The sequence below is a fragment of the Mustela lutreola genome, chromosome 8 (assembly GCF_030435805.1).
Source record: "Mustela lutreola isolate mMusLut2 chromosome 8, mMusLut2.pri, whole genome shotgun sequence".
Lineage (NCBI taxonomy): Eukaryota > Metazoa > Chordata > Mammalia > Carnivora > Mustelidae > Mustela > Mustela lutreola.
Window position 1 is genome coordinate 74,025,701 of NC_081297.1, and position 19,965 is coordinate 74,045,665.

General features: G+C 35.6%; 1 protein-coding gene across 1 annotated transcript in view; it reads left to right on the plus strand.

Annotated features, from left to right (window-relative positions):
- The window catches only part of SLC2A13 (solute carrier family 2 member 13), a 374,984-nt gene that overhangs the window by 41,414 nt on the left and 313,605 nt on the right, over positions 1-19,965 (plus strand). The window contains exon 2 of the mRNA XM_059185645.1: positions 17,524-17,683. Within this exon, the coding sequence (XP_059041628.1) occupies positions 17,524-17,683 (160 nt within the window). The remainder of the gene's footprint in view (positions 1-17,523; positions 17,684-19,965) is intronic.

A 19,965-nucleotide genomic window follows, 5' to 3' on the forward strand; every position in this document is an offset into this window, starting at 1 on the left:
AGGTGAAGCAGGAAGAATAATTGAAGCTTTAAAAAAAGAGAATTTTCTCTAAATTTATAGTATAATTGTTAGCATTACCCTCAAAAATTTTAGGAAAATTTTTCTTAAGATGAATTTGAACACTTAATTTTTTTTCAATAGCTTAGTACTTTTTTAATACGTGGAAATTTGTAGATTTTTTTTGGGAATATGAAAGATTATGGAGTGAAATTTAGTTTAGCCAGTGGTTTCTGTTCTTAAAGTACCCCTAAGGTATTTTAGAGTTGACTTTCTAATTTTATTTTTAATTGCAAATGTCTTTTCATTTGTTTCTGAAAATCCTCAGGTAAATGAAATCAGATGTTCTTTCTTTCCCTCTGTTGTTTATGTTGTCTTTGTGTTTACAATATGTGGATCATTTGCCTTTTCTTTCTGAAGCTACAAAAATAAGAAAACAAAAAATTTAGTGTGTTTTGTGAATTTGTTCTATATTAATCTTGTTTTCTGGTCATGGCATTACCCTCTACTGTCAGAGTAGGTTAAGTTGAAGATTTGTAGATTTTCTCATTATAAAACCATAGCCTCTGAAGACTACCTCTCTTGTCTTCTAAAAACTTCGTAAGTTTACTTTTATTATATATTTCTCTTTGTATGTTTTATCTTTAGCTCGGCTTGAATTGATTTTTGTGTGTAGTGAGAGGTATGATTCAAGTTCATTTTATAACATCTTGATACCCAGTTGTCTCACCATGATTTACTAAAAGGTTCATCTTTTCCTCTTGATACCTCTTCTACTGTATGTCAAGCATTGATATATAGGTGTGACTCATTGTGGATGTTCTCTTTTGTGCTCTTGTACTGTATGGTTGTAATAGCATTATATTAAGTCTTGACACATGGGAGGACAAATCCTCCTTTATTTTTTCTCAAAAGAGTGTAATAATTATTCTTGGTTCCTTGGTTCCTTGATTCCCATCAAGGAGTCAGCTTATAAATTTCCATTTTATTTTCAGCGTATGAAATTATAGAAAAAAAAGTCTTGTTGAGATTTTGATTTAGGTTGTGCAGAATCTAGGTATCAATTTAGAAGGAACTAGCATCTTTATAATACTGAGTTTTCTAATCCACAAACATGGGTTTTCCATCAATATTGATATATTCTTTAATGTTATAAGTATAAAGTCTTATAATTTTCTCCTTAAAATTGCTTTTTCTAATACTTGATACTAGAAACTTTTATTTTTGGTGCTCTTGATAATGGTGTAATTTAAAATTTTATTTTCAAGCTATTAGTATGTGAATCTATATTAGACTTTTATGTACTTAAAAAAAATCCAGTGTTGTTGTTAAACTCCTTTATTATTACAGTGTATCTGAAATACACTGGTATTTTAGAAAAATACACAATTATATTTGTGAATAATGCTTTTTTACCCTTCTAAATCTTATACATATTTTCTTATCTTACTGCATTGGCTAGAACCTCTAGTGTTGAATAGAAGTCTTCCCAAGTTCAGATAAAATGCTTTAATCACTTTCTTGTTAAGCATGATATTTGCTGTGTATTTTTTTTCTTTACTCTTTATCAAGTTAGTATAGTCCTTATTTATTTTTTAGTTTTCTTTTCCTTTTTTGTTTTTAATTATTAATGGATGTTAAATTTTATCTGACACATTTTCTATATTTAAAAAATTACATTTTCTTTTTTGATTCCTTAATAAAGTAAACACATTAATTGATATTGCATTTGGAGGATAATCTTGTGTTTCTGGGTTATCATGATGCATTTTTATACAGTGGTGGATTGCTCAGTTCTGTTATATATTTTTAGGATTTTTTTCCTTCTCATTTGTGATATATGACTTCTGCTGACCTTTTCAAGTTCAAGCATGTCAGGAACTGTGAAGGTATTTTATCTTGTAAGTTAAAAGTTAATCTTCCAGAATTTCATGGGTTCTGGTAGAAGACACAAGGTTCCTGGGTCAGAGATGAAGGAGAGGGTTTTATGCCTGACAGCACCCAAAGAATCACCATTTGTGCACCTGTTCCTTGAGCCCCAGTTCCTACATGGTCAACTGAAGAAGATTAGGTAACATTTCACATACAGTGGATTATGATGTAGAAGAGGTTCCCTGAGCTTAAGGTATCCAAACTTGGTAATGGGCAGTAAGTGTGCTGCTTTTTGCTCTGGTGGGAGATATTTATTTTCAAGACTGTCTCTAAAACAACCCTTTTCTGTAGAGGGATACACTATTTCTTTTACTGTAGTTGGCTGTGCCAAATATCTTGAGAAGATAGTATGGAACAAAGATCAGTTAGTACCTACTTGTAAGACATGCAAAAGCACAAGGTATCTGTGAATTGTCTCTTGCTACAGCAAAGGTTATTTGAGTCCACCAAATTAGTTACAAAAATACTGCCTTTTTTGTTTGTTTCATACTGCCTTTTTCTAATATTATAGAATAGTTTATATAAGAATGGAGTTATTAGTTTCTTGAAAATTTGTGGAAGCTAACCAAAGCCATCTAGGTTTGAAGTTTTTGTTATGGGAATAATTTTTTGACCATCTTTCCCCATGTCGTTAGTGGTTATAGGACTGTTCAGGTTTTCCAGTATTACTGGACAAATTCCTTTTCTAGGAATGTGTTTATTTCATCTAAGTTTTAAAATTTATAGGAATAATGTTCATAGTGGCTCTCATTATGTTTCAGGTTTCTGTAGTTATGTTTTCATTCTCAATGTTGGTTATTTGAGCTTTCCTTTTCTTGACAAGTTTTCCAGATATTTGTGAAAAATAATATTTTAAAAGAACCAGCTTTTGGCTTTTGAATTCCCTCTTTACTATCTCATTAGTTTTTGTTATTTAGTATTTCTTAATGCTTTTTAAGTTAATTTTTCCCTAAATTCTTTGGATAGACATAGATAATTTATTTTTAGGACTTATTTAAATACCTGTTTTGGTGAATCATACAACTATTTATATGTAGTGTTTATTATTTCTACTCACTTCCAAAAAAAATTTCCAGTATGATTTCTTTGACCTGTGGATTATTTGAAAGTATATTTTTAATTCTCAAACATATGGCTGATTTGTTTTGGTTAATTTACCTTTTCTTTTCTTTTTTTTTTTTTTTTTTTTAATTTGTTTCTTATGCATTTGCTTCAAGGTTGTAAATCATGGTCCATATCATTTTGGCCTTTTGATATTTGGCCAGGGCTGTTGTATGGAACAAATAGTGGTCAGTTTTTATAAATGCTCCTTTTGCATTTGTAACAATAATAGATATTATATCACTGTGATTTGTGGATTTGTCTATTTTTTAAATTTCTGTCATCTTTTGTTCTCTGTATTTTAAACCATGTTATAGAGTCATATGTAATTGTTTTCTCTTGCTTGTGAATTGAATCCTTCATTAGTACTGAATGACTGTTTTTGTCTTTAGTTAATAACTTTTTGCCTTACTATTTTAACTGAATGAATATGGCTGCTCAGTTTTTTTTTTAAGTTTTTCAGCTTTCTTTATTTAGACTTTTCCTTGTTTATCTTTTTTATTCTTTTGTTTTTAGTCTTGTTCATATTCTTTTAACACATGTTTTTTGTTTTTTGGATTTTTTTGAATACAAATGAAGTAAATTTTGAATCTATAGAGATTGCTTTAAATCTAGGTGGATCACTCTTCTTTTTAATTGCTGCATTTGATTCTTTCACATATATAATAATTATTGAAATGATTGAATTTAAAGCTGCCTTCTTACTCCCAATTTATTGGTGCTTCATTTTTTTCTTCTTTTTCTCATATAACTTTCTTTCAACTAGTTTGGAAGTTAGATTTTGTTTGCGTATTTTTTTGGTAGTTGCCATTGAAATTTTACTCATACTTAACATAATGAAGCCTGACGTTACAAAGTGTCCTTACCTTCCTTCTAAATAATACAAGCAAATTACAGCATATGAACTCCTTTTTACCTCCTCCCAACTTTGATTCTGTTGTCATATATTTTGATTTTCTTCTTGAGTTTGCATTTATATATCCCAGAGTGTTGCTGATGGGTTTTTGATTAGTTTTAGTTTTTAGGTATCTTATGTGTTTATCACTTTCTCTGTTCTTCATTACTTCTTGTGTCTTTATTCTATTGCATCATCCATTTGGGATCACTTTTTATCTGAAATACTGTGATATTGTGGTTTTAGGAAATATGTTTGGTCTTAGTCCACAGTTCCTGGCTCACAGTTCTTAAAACCTTGGAATTTCCCCAGTGCAGAGAGTGAGTGATAAATGTGACTTTTGTGAAGCACCTTAGGATGGGGGCTGGTTGCCAGAAGAGTCCATCATGCCAGTAGAAGGTTGGAACTTTCAGTCCCACCCCCTGCCCTCAGGGGAAGGAAGAGGGGCTGGAGGTTGAAGGTCAATGAAACCCCCATTAAAACTCAAAAGGGTTGGGGTTTTGGAAAGCTTCCTGGCTGGGGAGTCTGTGAAGATTCTGGAAGAGTGGCATGCTGTAGAGGGGATGGAAGCTCTGTGCCCATTCCCACACACCTTCCCTGTGCATCTCCTCCATCTGGCTGTTCCTGAGTTTTATCTGTTTACAGCAAACCAGTGAGCTAGTTAGTTGACCCTTCAGCAACATGGGCTTAAGCTGTGTGGGTCTACTTACATAGTGATTTTTTTTTTCAATAAATACAGTGCAGTAGTGTAGCATAGGTGCAGGGTGTGAGATCATCTGGTTTCAGGGGTCCCAAACAGACACGTTCAACCACTTCCTGCTGACAGAATCCAAAGGTAGAGAAATGAGTGGTGGTAAAACGAGAGAGGAATTTATTTCCATGAAGCCAACACTGGGAAGACACTGGGCGAGTGTCTCAAAGACTGTCTTCAAAGTGCCAAAAATACTTCCAGGTTTATATAAGAAAAATGTAGGACAAAGGTTGGTTGGTTCTGTGCAAGTGGCAGAGAAGGTCAGATCATTGTCGTGGGGTCTGTCAGGTTGGGTCTTGCTGGCTTAGGGCAGTCCTTAGGACTTGAGAGGGTGGTTCCTGTTCCCTTCAGGAAGCACTTTGCCCCCAAGATCTTTCCTGTGTTAAGAGAAAAGCTGGAAAGAAGAACTTAATTATAAGGTTTGAGATCAAAATAGAGGCAGTAGAGTGTTCTTTCAGTGCTATAAATGTATTTTATCTCCTTTATGATTTTCTTAATAACTTTCTTTAGCTTCTTTTATTAAAAGAATGATGTATATAATATATGAAACTGCACTAAAACGATAGTAGGTGACTGATGTTAACCTTTTGTGACCTTCTCAAGTGACCTCAAGGAGAGCTCAAAAACAGGAAGAACTGGAAAATGAGTTAAGTGGAGGCATGCAGGCAATGGTTTGATCAGTCAGATATGATAGAAATGGTGCATTAAGATGACCTCAGGGTCTTTCATGTGTCTGTGTGGAAGTCACTAAACCTTAATTTTTTGCAACTGAAAAATAATACTTCGTGATGTACAAGTATTTGGAGAATTGCTTGTAAATCGTATACCCCTTTTTGTATTTAATGCCCTGTAAGCTAACAAGCAATCTGAAATACTGTCTCCTGGGCTATAGTCCTCAGTAAGAACCAGTGAAGCATTTACAAACCTACTTAGAGGCTGATTTTTTTTGCCAGTTAACCTAATATACAAATATGTGTTAATTGACTGCTTATGTTATGCTAAGGCCTCTGGTTAACAGAGGGCTTAACCTCCTATTAACTATTAGTAATTAAGTTTTGGGGGAATCAAAAGATATACTTGGATTTTCAAATATGTACGTAGGGTGGCACTCACCCCCATTCTCAAGGATCAACTGTAAAATGTTTGTGAATTCTGTGAGCTTCTCAAGCAGATTAATCGAATCTGAGGAGGAGGTTGTGGGAATCTCTGATTTGTAGCCAGTTGGTCAGAAGTACAGGTAACAACTTGAAGTTGGGGAGTGTCTTCTGAGCTGTAGGGGTCCTTGGAACCGTTAGTTTGTAGCCAGTGGATCAGAAGCACAGGTAGCAACCTGGGCTTGTGACTGGGATCTGAAATGCAGGTGGTGGAGCCATTTTGTAGGATTGAGCTCTCAACCTTTGGAATATGATGCTCTCTGAGAGGCAGATACTATCAAATGTGAGCTGAATTCTTGAACACCCCGTTGCTGTCCCAGAACTGGTTTTTTTTGTTTTTGTTTTTAATATCAGGGATCCCCTTCTCCAACCAATACATGACAGCAGGGTTCAGAAACCTAAAATAGACATTTAGAATTTACTTATTTAAGAATTTTGTTTTTGTTCTTGAGACATATTTTTGTTAGATTGGAAACCTAGATTGGTAGTTACTTTCTCTCAGCACAAAGTACCATTTGATTGTCTTCTGAGTTCCATTGTTGCTGGCGAGAAGTCACCTATCCTTCAACAGAGAAATTCTAACAGCAGTGAGAAGATTGGAGATGGCCAAAATACAGGGGTTATGTCTTCCTTCTTTTGTGTTTTCAAAGAAACTACTTGTTTCTTTTTCTCTTTCTTCTTTTGTTTGTGACCTCCCATTAAATAAGATAAACACAAGCTTAAAGGCGGGATATACTTGAAGAAAGGAAACGTCAGGATTTGGGGGATCCTTTCCAGCTTGACAAGAGACCTACCAAGAGAAGGACGTTTTTAATTTTTTTGTATCTAAAGCTACTCATTTTGAGTGCTCATCAGGTTGAAATTAGCCCTTTGAAAACGAACATAAATGATTTTTAACCGTATCTCTGCCATCTATTGTTTGTCACCTGTTCATCGTCCTCCCACATATGTCCGTCATCTGCCTTTCTGCTGTCTCCTCCTGAATAGGAAATTAACTTCATATAAATAAAAGCCTGTTCAAATATGCCATTGGCATACTTGTAGATGGAGATTTTGCAAAATACTATTCAAAAAGGGTAAGACAATGAGCTACGTATTTTTACAATTGAATTATTAAGGTAAAATGGGAGTAGCAGCAGTGATAAAAATCACTTTACCTCCTCATCTGTTAAAGAATTTGGAATTACTCCTTTTATTCTGGCTATGTCAGTGTGTCAAAGCTGCTAGAGCAGAAATAAGAGATAATGCCAGCTAGTATGTACCAAAGCTAGGCTTCCTGGACTGAGTCGGAGCTGCCACTAGAGCTACAAGTAGAGTGTATGTTTATAAGCCTCAGAGAGCAGTACAGGGGTTCATTTTAATCACTCTTTCTAAAGCCAGCTTAAGAGAGATGATAGTGCCTTTTTCTCAAGCATCCATAGCGTTCATTATTTGTCTTATCACTTGGAGTCTATTTCTTTTTTGTCTTTGTGGGTTTGGTTTTTTTTTGTTTTTTTTTTTTTTTTTGGAGTCTATTTCTAAGAGTGTTACTAAGCCACAGTTATGGCATCTTGGTTATTACCTTTCATAAATGTTAAAGATCGCTATATACTTTTTAGACCCTATAAGTAAAATGAAACAGAACCCTGAACTGGTGATCAATGTTTCGCTGTGATTGGTACCTACCAATTCAAAGACTCAGCAAAACGGTCTCTAAGTTATGTATCCATTGTTGGTATACTAAAGAACAAAATAGAAAGTCAGTTATGTCTATTAAAACAGTTTTAACTCTGAGCTAGGGAGGACCTTAAGATCATTTGTCACTCACTCTGTTCACTTTTATCATTAGTGAGATTTAGGTTTCTTAAAGCCAGATGATACAGAACTAGGGCTCCTAAGAGCAGACAGACTTTTCCATTTTCTATTTCAAAAGTATCTTGGATGATAAGTACAAAAAGTGTACATGAAGAACATAGTTCCCCATTTTATAGTAATAAAATAAGAGGCAGTGGAAGCCAACTTGGCTCTGTTCTTCATCAAACAGCTAAAAATTTATTGCAGGTAGATTTCCGTGATTACTGTGACTTGTTAGTGAAGAATCTGTAAAAGCAGGTTGTGTTATCATTGTTTGTAGATCTTTTTCCTCTGCATTTTCACTTTAAGATTTTTTTTTACTTACCTTGGCTTTTTTTTTTTTTTTAAGGTTTTATTTATTTATTTGACAGGGAGAGAGATCACAAGTAGTCAGAGAGGCAAGCAAAGAGAGGGGGGAGCAGGTTCCCTGCTGAGCAGAGAGCTGGATACAGGGCTCAATTCCAGGACCCCAAGACCCTTTGGCAGGGGAGAGGATTAACCCACTGAGCCACTAGGCACCCCTTATCTTGGCTTTTAAAACTATATGCAGCATAGGAATATTCATGTAGATAGAAAGGTAATATTAGAAGAGACTGGGAGAAAAAATAATCTATTAATGGGTGACTTACATGATTTTTACCACTTTAAAAAACTCATAGGCTAGAGTCATTCACTATACTTTTTAGAAACACAGGAAGTCATTAATAGAGATTTTTTAATAATGAAGATGGACATTATCTTCTATGAATCTTTGCCTTTTGGGACATTAAGTAGAAATTATTATTCAATAATTGTTCAGGCATAATGTTCTAACCAAGTAAAATGTTTAGCTGTTGCTACCAAGTGCTGGAAAAGAGAAAGACCAGTTAATGCTTTGAAGTGGTTGTTAGACAAGCCAAGAAATTCTATCTGTGCAGCTCAAGAAATGTTACTTAGAACTGGGAAAAGAGAAGAGCCTAATAAGAAGGGTTGAGTGAATACTCAGTTGTCTACCTGTTCAGCTATTCCAACCACCACCACCCACCCCGGAAGTGAGGGGCAGATCCTCTGAGCTGTTTATTCTGAAACTTCCCTATCCTTCAGGGTTTTGTTGTTAATCTTTGGGTTGGTTTAGAGGTTGTTTCAAATATAGTAAATGGATGGTTTATCTTAGGTGTTTCCTACTTGAGAATGTCTTTCACATTCTCACGCCTGAAAGACAACTTGGCAAGATATAAAATACTTGGATCACAACATTTCCACCTTAGATATGTGCAGTTGCTGCTCTGTGGTGTTTTATATTGCCTGGTTTTTAATACTTGTTGGGTAAGCTGGTGTTTTGTGTTTGTTTGTTTGTTTTTTCTCTCCGCTCTACCTGTAAAAAAATTTGGTCAATTTTTGTTAACTTCACAAGTCAGAAAATTTCTCAGGATGTGTTTTGCTGTTGCTACCTATCTCTGGGCCCATTTATTTCTTTTATAATGGCTTGTCTTTCAACATATCTTTTATCATTTTAATTTCCTTTGCTTTTCATTCTTGGAGAGCATTTCAAATTGATGTTCCACATTGATTGAAATTTCACACAGCTTCATTTCTGTTATTTCCTGCCTCCAATATGGGGTTTACTTCTGCAGTTATTTACATATGCTATTAATTTTTTAGTGTTCTTCACAATCCTTCACCCTACCCATTTCCCTATTATTTCATTCTCTTGTCTTTATTTAAGCTGATTTCCTCATGGCTCTCTGTTCTGCATTTTAGGCAAAAGCCAAACCTTTTGTGAAGAACAGATTAAAAATTTGGTTGGGGTGGGAGGGTGTTCATTTATTACTTTGCTACTTTAATATTTCCTATAATAATTCTTTGTTTTACTTTCTAGCCCTTTGCATCTGTTGCATGAATATTTCCACAACCAGATTATAGCCCTGGGCTTATCTTCCTCTGTACACATTTCTTGTGTATTTTGTCTATGCCTATTCAATTACAATCTACATTCAGGTGATTCACAGCCGTTAGCTGCTGTTTAGGTCCACATTGTTTGTTGCGCTGGAACATTTACTTCTAGATGTCACATAGAGCCAAATATGACAAAGCACCACTTAAGTTCCTGTTTGCTAAATTCACTGCCTCGAGGAAAGGTATTGATTTTTTATTAACCTTTGGGTATTCCATTTGGTGTAAAAGCATACTGATTCCGCTTTTGTTAGCATTTCATACAGTTATCTTTCTCTTATAACCTTTACTTATTTAGGAAATTTCTTAGCAAAAAAATTTTTTTCTTAACATATGTATTGATTTCTTTATTTGCCATCTCTCCCTATCAAGAAATTCTTTCCTTCTCTGTTTTTTTTTTTTTTTTTTTTTTCTCCTGCCCTCTTTGATCTGTGTGTTCTAGGAACATGTCTTTCCTCTTCTCTTTATCTGAATACTGGAATATTACACTGTTACTTAAAATGATCTTGAGCTATAAGGGTGACAAACCAGTATCTAGATTGTTGTATAGAGCTACACAGGCATGTGTTTTCTTTGGCCTCCAGAGTGTGTTGTACCTTCTATGTCTCACTCATTTGACTTCTATATTTATCATACCTACTTCTTAAAGAAGCTAGAGACCCTTTTTTGAGAAAAGAATAGTTAAAGAGAAGGTAAATGTTTGTAATGTAATGAGTTAACGCTACAGAATTATGGGGAAAATACTGCAAGTTATAGCCAAAATTTTTTTTTCATTTTTTTCATTTTTTATTTTTTATAAACATATATTTTTATCCCCAGGGGTACAGGTCTGTGAATCACCAGGTTTACACACTTCACAGCACTCATCAAAGCACATACCCTCCCCAATGATAACCAAATTTTTTAATAGCAGTTATGTATGGGTGGTATGACTAGAGGTGATTTTTATTTATCTACGTTTTTACATGTGACTTCTAAATTTTCCCTAATGAATAACATGTATAGTGTAAAACTTGTCCATTAACAATAATTTAAAAGGGTATGGTTTTATAAAAAAAAAAAAAAAGGCTATGGTTTTGTATATGCATTCCAAATAAACTGTTAAGCTAAGGTCTCTGCTTAACAGGTAGGCAAGTTAGAGTACAGAAGATAATGTGAGTTATGATCATCACATTAAAGGGGATGTAGTTGGCTTTGGAGAATCATTGTGATACAGACCTTACTGAGATGTTACCAGTAAAAAGGAATATGATGAGATCAGTATTATATACTCAAGTAATACTGAGGGAGAAGTCATTTAGGCTGTTAAAGACTTCATGGAGTTTAAATGATGGTGACATGTTTATAATGCCTTGTGAAGAGGTTTTTAACACTATATAGAACAATAATTGGGCTTGTCATGCCTGTAGATAAAATCTCACCCATAACCTGGCTCCTCTGTTATATGCATTTTGTGTTTTGTATATATTCTCATTCCTTTGGGACTTATTGCTCTTTGAAGTTGCCCAGCGGTGTTTGTGAAAGTCTTAAGTCTTGTTAAAGAAGAATAAAAATTGAATTCTCCCTGTGTTAACAACCTGGTAACTGTAGATCCTTGACTCTTCAGAAGAATGTGGACTAAGCAGTCCTGGGCAGGACAGCCAAATGAAAAGAAACAGCTACAATAAGGGAAACTTTTATAGACAGATTCTCTTTCTTTTTATTAAAATTATTCCTTTAGAGATCATAGAGCAATGATTTGCAAAATGTAATTAGGACATCATAGTCTTTTTTTTTTTTTTTTTAAATCATAGTTCTTCTGTTCAAGAATCATTATTATTGAAAGGTACCTTCCTGTGCTTCTAAGAAGCTAATTAGTTGCTGCCTGGCTTGTGCTAAGAGGCTGCTATGGTTCATGGGTATTTACGTATCGCAACAGGATTTTCTGATGCTATTTGTTTATGAAATTATTTATACTTCTGGCTCAGGACTTTAAAAGGGCTTCCAGTGGTTTTTGAAAGCCAGCTTCAGCACTCAAGCATTTGAGCTATTGATGACAGGTCAGCTCGGCAACATGAGAGAGTGTGGGAATTGGTCGTACTGTGGTGTCTGAGGTGCAGTTCTCCGTGAAACTCCTTTAAGGAGAGGCATGATAATGAGTTTCCATTGATGCAGACGTCTTTATTTATTTTGTAAGAAATCGGACTTTCTAACAATATTCAGAAACAGTACCAACATAGATTTTTGTGGTTGCGTTTACACTGATAAACTGCTGACAGGAATTTGCACCACCTCATTCCTTATGTTCATTTGGCTTCGTTGGTTTCGGGTGCACTAATAAGGATTTGCTCTTTATCAGACATTTATTTTGATTAGTGTTTGGCATCGGGAATAAGTCAGAAGTTTTTTGTAGATTTTTCCTAAACTTTATATCATTAATTGCATCCATTTATGAAGTACTTAGTTCTTAATTTGGGGGATCTTTTACAGTATTACTTAACTGCCCTTCATTGGAACAGTGAGCTTTGTCTAGGGACAGAATTCCATTTGTTTCCCCAGAGTAGTGAAGAGGTTTTGGGGTGGCAGAGCCTTAATAGCCAAGGTTTATAAAAAATGGACCCATGTTTAGAAATCCATAAATTATAGTTTGCATGGATATCTTATTGATAGCAAGATGAGATAGCTGTAGTGAACGTGGAGCCCTCTGCTCTCCCTGAACATAACATTCTTTTATAGTTCCCCATTTTCATAGAGGTTTTATGGGTCTACACTTGTCTACTTGACATTATGCAGCAAATCGCATACAATTGACTAATGAGACTGAACTCTTTAACATGACATCTGGTAGCAGTAAGTCACATAGCAGGTCGTAGGGGGCAGGAGAGAGATCAGACTGTCCTTTCCCTAGAAGTTCACATGTGCTAAGGTAGTAGGTCCGAAAAGAGACATTTCTAAAGGGTCACATTCAAATCAGAGGCATGGCCCTTGGTTCTCCAGGGGCACATAACAGAGATTAGGGGACCTGAATCTGTGAGACTCACTTTGACGTTAACCTGCTTAGAGATTTCCAGAAAATCTCTTCTTGTCTGTCTTTGATGCTAGGTTTCTTTACCTTTTCTTGGGGGAATGAATGACACCTGTCCCATCTACCAACTGCTAGGGTGACCTTACATGTTAATATAAAATGGTAACATAAAAAAGACTTTAGAAAATAACATGGTATTCAAGTGTAAGGTGGATGCTTACTGGTTGTTCCTTCTTACTTTCTTCCTTTTACAGTTCCATAAATACGGGAATGTTTCAAGACTGAGTTCTAGGCATTCTTCTCCTCTTCCGTTTCTGGGTGATCTCTTCTATTCCTTTGGTTTCTGTTTTGTGCACCAACCACACAGAACTATCTTCTGAGCTTCAGATATTTGTGTAACTTCCAAACCCTCCTGGACCCAGTTTCCCTTTGAAGTTGCTTTTAGTATATGTGCTGCCAAAGCAAGCACTGAAGTTGCTTTTAAATATATACAGTTTAGGAACATTAAGTAATTCAATAGTGATAGTACTCTATTTGTGTCTTGAAGAATATAATAGCATGTATGTTATAGCTCTGCAATATTTCTTAAAATCTCTGTTGTCTACTCCTCTGCCTTCCCTCCCAATTAAGCCTCAGTTCCTTTGTTAAAGGCTCCCATTTTTTCCATATGAACCCTGAACCTCTCATTCACAGCTCTCTCCAGTCTTTTTTCTTTTGAACTTCTACCTGCAAACCAGATCTTTGTTCCATGCTTTCTTCTCCATCTTTTTTGCCTTGGATGGTAATGGCTCAAGAATTAGGGTGACAAAGACCAGGTTCTCCCTAGGAGATGAGAGAGGAAGGAAAGGTTGGTTATTTTGGCAGAGTTATAGGGTGGGAGCAGTGAGGTGAGTTGGGAATACTCACATGTAGATATTCTGTATTCCTGACACACTTGGGGAGTGTTCTACTTGCTCTCTACTTGTGGGTTTCACAGAGCACCTCTGACTCAACCTGGCTAAAACTTGACCTTCTTATCTTCTATCCACACTTGCTTCTCTTCCAGTCTCCTTTATCTTTGTACCAAGTACCTGTCATGCTCCTGTTTGCTTCTTCTGGACATCTGAACATCATCCTCGCATTCTTGTTCTCATCCTTCATGTTCCATCTCAGTACCTAACTTCTGGAATACTTCTGAAATCTCTCCGTTTTACTCCATCTCCTTCACTGTCACTGTACGTTGCTTCCCTGCAGTCAGTTTTCCAAACTCCAGAAAGTGACTCTTTGAACATGTGAATCTGGTAGCATGTTTTCTTCCTTTATACTATTTAAAGGCTTCTGAGTACCAAGTCCTTGTATAGTCAGATATAGTCAGGTTTGGTCTCTGTCTCTAGAGATAGTCCCCCTTCTTCAACAGGTTGGATCTCTTTTTGCCTCAAGGTCTTTGCTAAGCTGGACTGATTGTCTAAAGTGTGTGTCACCATCCCCCCGCTGTCTTTGGGCTCTAGCTTACTCATTCACCTGATCGCTGCTTACTTAAATAGGACCTTCTCATCCAAGAACTGTCAGACTTGTCAAGCTGGGCCAGTCCCTTTGCTATGAGCTCTTGTTCTTCACACTTCTCCTTCGGTAAGACCCATCACATTTGACATCTTATTCTTCAAATACATTTTGACCGACAGACACTAAACTCCATGAGGCCAGAGGACATGTCTCTCCTGTAATACTATTTCTCCAGTGCTTAGCACAATGCCCAGCTCAGATCAAGCTGATCAGATCTCCTCTCTACACATATGCTGCTTCATACTTATTTTTTAACTCTGAGAAAATCCTTATCATTTCATATTTCCTTAAAACTATGCTTTTCTCTGTAGAATTGTCTGCCCATTGTCCTGAACTAGCATCTAATCATTATTAGCATGCAGCAGTTGTCCACAATACAAGATAGAACCTAGTGTGTAGCTGTACTGTAACTCTTACCATGGTATTTTGAAATCATTTATTTGATTGCCTGTTTATGTGAGTGGGGCTTGTATATAGCTTCTCTTATAACAGAGACCCTGTTTTGTTCACTTATATTCATCCTGGTAATGCCATTGCCTAATATAAGTCAAACTGAATCAAAAACAGTTAGAATACCTAATAACTAGAGGTATAGTAAGAAGTAATTGCTAACATTATTGACTACTTTCTGTATGCTAAGCACAAAGTTAAGTGCTTTCAAGTGGTGTGTGTGTGTGTGTGTGTGTGTGTGTGTGTGTGTGTGTATTTATTTATTTATTTATTTATGGAGACCCAGAAGGGTTAATTTGTCCAGACTTAACTAGCTGGAGAGTGGCAACGTACTCACTGTTTCCAGAACCTACCCTCATCTGTGCTGGCCAGTCAGTAGAGTCTAGAACTTTCAAAATTGGGTTCTGGAATCTCTCTGGTTCAAATTTTGCTTCTTCTACTTATTGTCATCTGACCTGGGGTAAGGTCCTTTTTTGCAAAATGTGGATAATTATATGTCCATTATAGAGATGTTGTGAGGATTTAATAAAATAATCACTCCCTGTGAAACATCAAATGCAGGTGATTTTAACACTGTTAAGTCAATATGAGCACTCATTAGCTCTTTGGGGGGTTCTTTCCAATTCTAAATCTAGTGAGTCTTTTTTTAGTTCCTCATTCTTTTCTCTTTGCCCTTTCCTGTTACTTTTCAAGATCCTGATGTTTATTTTTAATAATTAACCTTTATAAGGCTTGAGGTTATCTCTACATTTCTATCAGGTAAAATCTATGGACTTTGTGACAAGCCACGAGCTGCCTAAAACCACAGCCCTCATTTCCCATGCTAAATCTCTGGGCTGTGTGCCTGAGTCAAGATGTCTGGCTAAGGAGAGCAACTGAATTCTCATTACAGCCAGACCAAAGCAGGAAAAGAAACCCAGACGATTACTGCTGTCTTCTTTCTGGACGCTTATTGAGATGTTCTAATTGTAAAAGAACTAAAAAGAATATACAATTAATTTGTCAACATTTGCATCAAATGTTTTCTCTTTCCAAGTTAGATGAAAGCCAATTTAGTATGATGTGTTCTCTTAAATTGATTAGCAGTCAGATGGAAACTTCCAGCTGCTTAGGTGATGCTTTAATTGTAAGGACTACTCATACTTTGTCTGCTAACTTGTGCTTATTTTATGAAACTCATAAAAGCTGAATTCTTTTCATGCATATTTATATATATTGATAGACACCACAGCAGCAGACAATACTGGTGGAAACTACAGAGTGTATAGTTTTGAGATTTAATGGGCTGACTTGTGTGAAGTTATTACTAGTAGTTATTCAGAAGTACAGAAGCAGATATATATTAACTTAAATAAATCTTGTCCATGTATTTGCTTGGTTCAAAGATGGAACAAAGTAAATAAAAATATGGCAAAACGTATGTCTAAAATAGGTGGAATTCGGGACAGTTGAGACATCAGGAGGGAATTTCGCTCACAGAATAAATACTGTGAAGTCCAAAACACTTAGTAGAAGTGGGTATCTCTGACTGCCTAATAAAGAATGAAATTAAAGACTGCTGTGTGATTGATAGTGCCGGTAAACACAGAGAGGGAAGCACAACTGTTGTGGTTACTGAGACTATAGACAAATGTCTCCTGTTATCTGGAATGTGGTAAATAGTACCATCGGCACCCCTGTACAGAAAATGCAACAGCAGCTGTCTTGGTGCTGCTCCCTTCAGTGTAGACTATTTTTTGGCATTATATAAATTAATTCAGTTCTTCCTGGGTGTCTTATGTAACCCATTGATGTTCTGGCTTAGTCTAGAGATCAACTTCTAGTATCTACAGGTAGAAAAAGATTACATTTTCTTAGATAATCCTGCTGGACTTTTTTTTTTTTTTTTTTTTTTTTTTTTCACTTAGCTTTTGGCAACTATTGATTAGATAGTAGTTTTAGATTACATAATCAGGCATACCGAGAAATTGGAAGTGCCACTGAGCAGTGAGCTCCATATGGCCAAGAGGATCAAGATTTTCCTTTAAGAAGTAATTTTGGATTAGCCTAAAATTGTGGACTATGGAACTGTAGTTTTTCAAATACATGGTGAGCATCAGAAGTGCTTGGATGATTTTTAAAAGACAGATCCATTTCCCATCTCTTGTTTCCTATTTAGTAGTTCTGAGGTGGGTAGGGTGAGAGCATCTTTATTTAAAAAAAAAAAAAAAGGGCTACATAAGTGATTTAGTGATCAGTGAAGTTCTGGAAATACTACCATAGGCTGTGCTGCATTAATTTCAGATAGAAACAGATTTTAAGCAGGTATAACCAAAAATACCTTACCCATAAAACCATCTGTTTTATGATTAAGATCATATGTTCTTAAGGATTCTAAATTACCAAAGTGTTGTCCATTGTAAGCTACTTCAGAAATCTATAGCTAGTCAGTCAAATAGGGTGACTTAACTGTATGGATTTTTTATATAGTAAGCTGGTTGGTTTTGGTGTGTCTCCTGGAAGTGATGACTTTGAGTAGTTACTATGATTCTAGGATAATAATTTTTATTCTCGACGTTGTCTGATTACATTTCCATATAGACTAAAAATGTTTTGATAATTATATCCTATCTAGAGAGGATTTTCTTATTTTTAGTCCACAAAACTTACAATGCATGCTTTATATACATTCTAAAGCTATCTGAGAGCTCTAGAGGTAGTTTCCTTTTTAGGTTTTCAAGTGGTAGTATGAAAGTGGGTCTCTCCGCAATATGTCTTTATTTATCTTCAGTAGTCACTAGTTATAAACAAAATCCTTAAGTATCTGGTAAACCTTGTTTTAAGTAGAAAACCAAGGGTGTGTGTCTGTGTCTTTGTCTAACATCAGTATTTATAACAAGGACAGAAATCTTGAGGAAGTGTCTTCTGTTGACTTTTCCTTGTTTCTTCACAGGCATTGCTTCCATGACAGTGCCCGTGTACATCGCCGAGGTCTCCCCGCCCAATTTAAGAGGTCGCTTAGTCACCATCAATACCCTTTTCATCACCGGAGGCCAGTTCTTTGCAAGTGTTGTTGATGGAGCCTTCAGTTATCTCCAGAAGGATGGATGGAGGTCTGTAAATTGTTCTTACATTTAATTTTCAAATCATGACTTTAGGGGATGGAAGAAACATTGAGAAGTGATAGGAAAAATGTGACTGGATATTTTGAATCATTATAATTAATTTATAAATGGATGGCATTCAGTAAAATTGAAAGTGGACAAGAAGCTGATATTTATTTTAATGATAGACAAGGAACGTACCATTATGAATTGATATTTACAGGTTTTTTACTGTTTAGGTGACATTTCTCACACTCTGTGTAATCTTTTGCAATATTTGTTTAAAAATGAATGCAGCAATAAATATGTATGGAGTTCTTGAATTGTATCATTGATTGACACGGTGTTTATGAACTGCAAATGACACCATTTTTGGATTTAAGAGGCTACATTCTGACCTGGATGAAAGAAAACCTACCCTTTAAAGGTTTAGATTTAGCTATATAAAAAGATATTATCTGTATAAATTTAAAATGCACAAATTATTCCTTCATCACTATTTGCCTTATTTTGAATCAAAAGAGATGAGAAAATTGCTTTTAAACTGCTTTGAAATATTTTCGAACCAAATATTATAGAAACAAACTAATCTTTTGTTAAAGCTTAAGACTATAATAGGTTCTATATTTTGATATCATACTTTATATTAATTAAGAAACAGATTCATCTAACTGTCCAGGAACTTTTGTCAAAAGGTGCAGCAGGTCACACAGTGTTCTCTAACTTACTCTCTTGCCACCATGTATTACAATAGATGTTCAGGGAACATCTACTCTGTATGGGTGTTCGGAGAAACAGTATCGAACAAGACAGACTCTAGTACTTATATGCATGGTACTTACAGTGTTGAAGTGAATTCTTAACAGCTGAAGAAAAAAGGGGTTTATTGTGATATGGAGGTAGGGAGTTAAGCTTCTATGTGAATAGCACCATAAATCATGTGCCTTTGATGAGCCATTAAAGACTGAGACTGATGAAATTTTATTAAAAGTTATGTGAGAAAACTTAATGATGCCAATTAGGGCCTACCTGTGTCAAGACCATTAGAAAGAGGACACAGTTTTTTTTTTTTTTTTTTTTTAAACCTATAATATATTATTTGTTTCAGGGGTACAGATGTATGATTCATGAGTTTTACACAATACCCAGTGCTCACCACAGCGTATACTATCCCCAGTGTCCATCACTCTGCCCCCCCATCCCTCCCGCCTTTCCCCTCCAGCAACCCTCAGTTTGTTTCGTGAGATTAAGAGCCTCTTATGGTTTGTCTTCCTCTCTGGTTTCTTCTTGTTTCATTTTTTGAGAGGACACAATTCTTAAAGCATTAGGTTCTTTCTATAGATGTTGCTAAACCACTTTCTACCTTTGAAGGAATCAGTCTCTGCCAAAGTGAGAAATTACTGGAAAATTGAAGAAACAAGAAATTTAATCTTTCTTTTTCCACTCTGTAGATAGAATAGAGGACTAGGAGGATAGACTAGAGGACTGGAAAGATAACTGTTAACCCACGTAAACTGATATTTTGAATTTTTCTTAGAAACTCAATGGAAGTCAGTTTTTCAACCCCATGTCTTTAAGGTAGATCTAACTCATTTATTTACATTAAGTTAAAAAATTTTAGGGGTACCTGGGTGGCTTAGTTGGTTAAGTTTCTGACTCGTGGTTTCTGCTCAGATTGTAGCCCCATGTTAGAGTCTGCTTGGGACACACTCTGTCTCTGCCTCTACCCTTTCCCCCTTGTGCTCTCTCTCTCTAAGAGAAACAAAAAAATATTTTAATTTATTAATGTAAGTTATATATATATATATATTTATATTAAAAATCTATTTTTAAGAGTGCCTGGGTGGCTCAGTCAAAGATCTGACCCTTGATTTCAGCTCAGAGTTGTGAGATTGAGCCCCAAGTTGGGCTCTGGGTTGAGTGTGAAGCCTGCTTATGATTCTCTATGCCTCTGCCCCACCCACTGCCCACACGGGTGCGTGCTTTCTCTCTCTCTTAAAAAATAAAAAAGCTTTTAAATGAAAACATATAAAGTGCTTAAGCCATGTTTTTTACTTAAGTATAGAGATTTAGATATATTTTCTCAGCACTGGTTAGAAAAGAGAGATCATATAGCATTGAAAATAATTTTTATGAATGTGTTGTCCTTGTATAAAAGGGAGGTCTTGGGCAGGCATTAGAAGACTTTTCAGAGGCCGGGTGACACAGTTATAGACAGGCCTGGATTCAGATCTGTTTTCTACCACTCATTAGCCATAAACCTTGAACAAGTTACTTAGGTCCCTGAACTT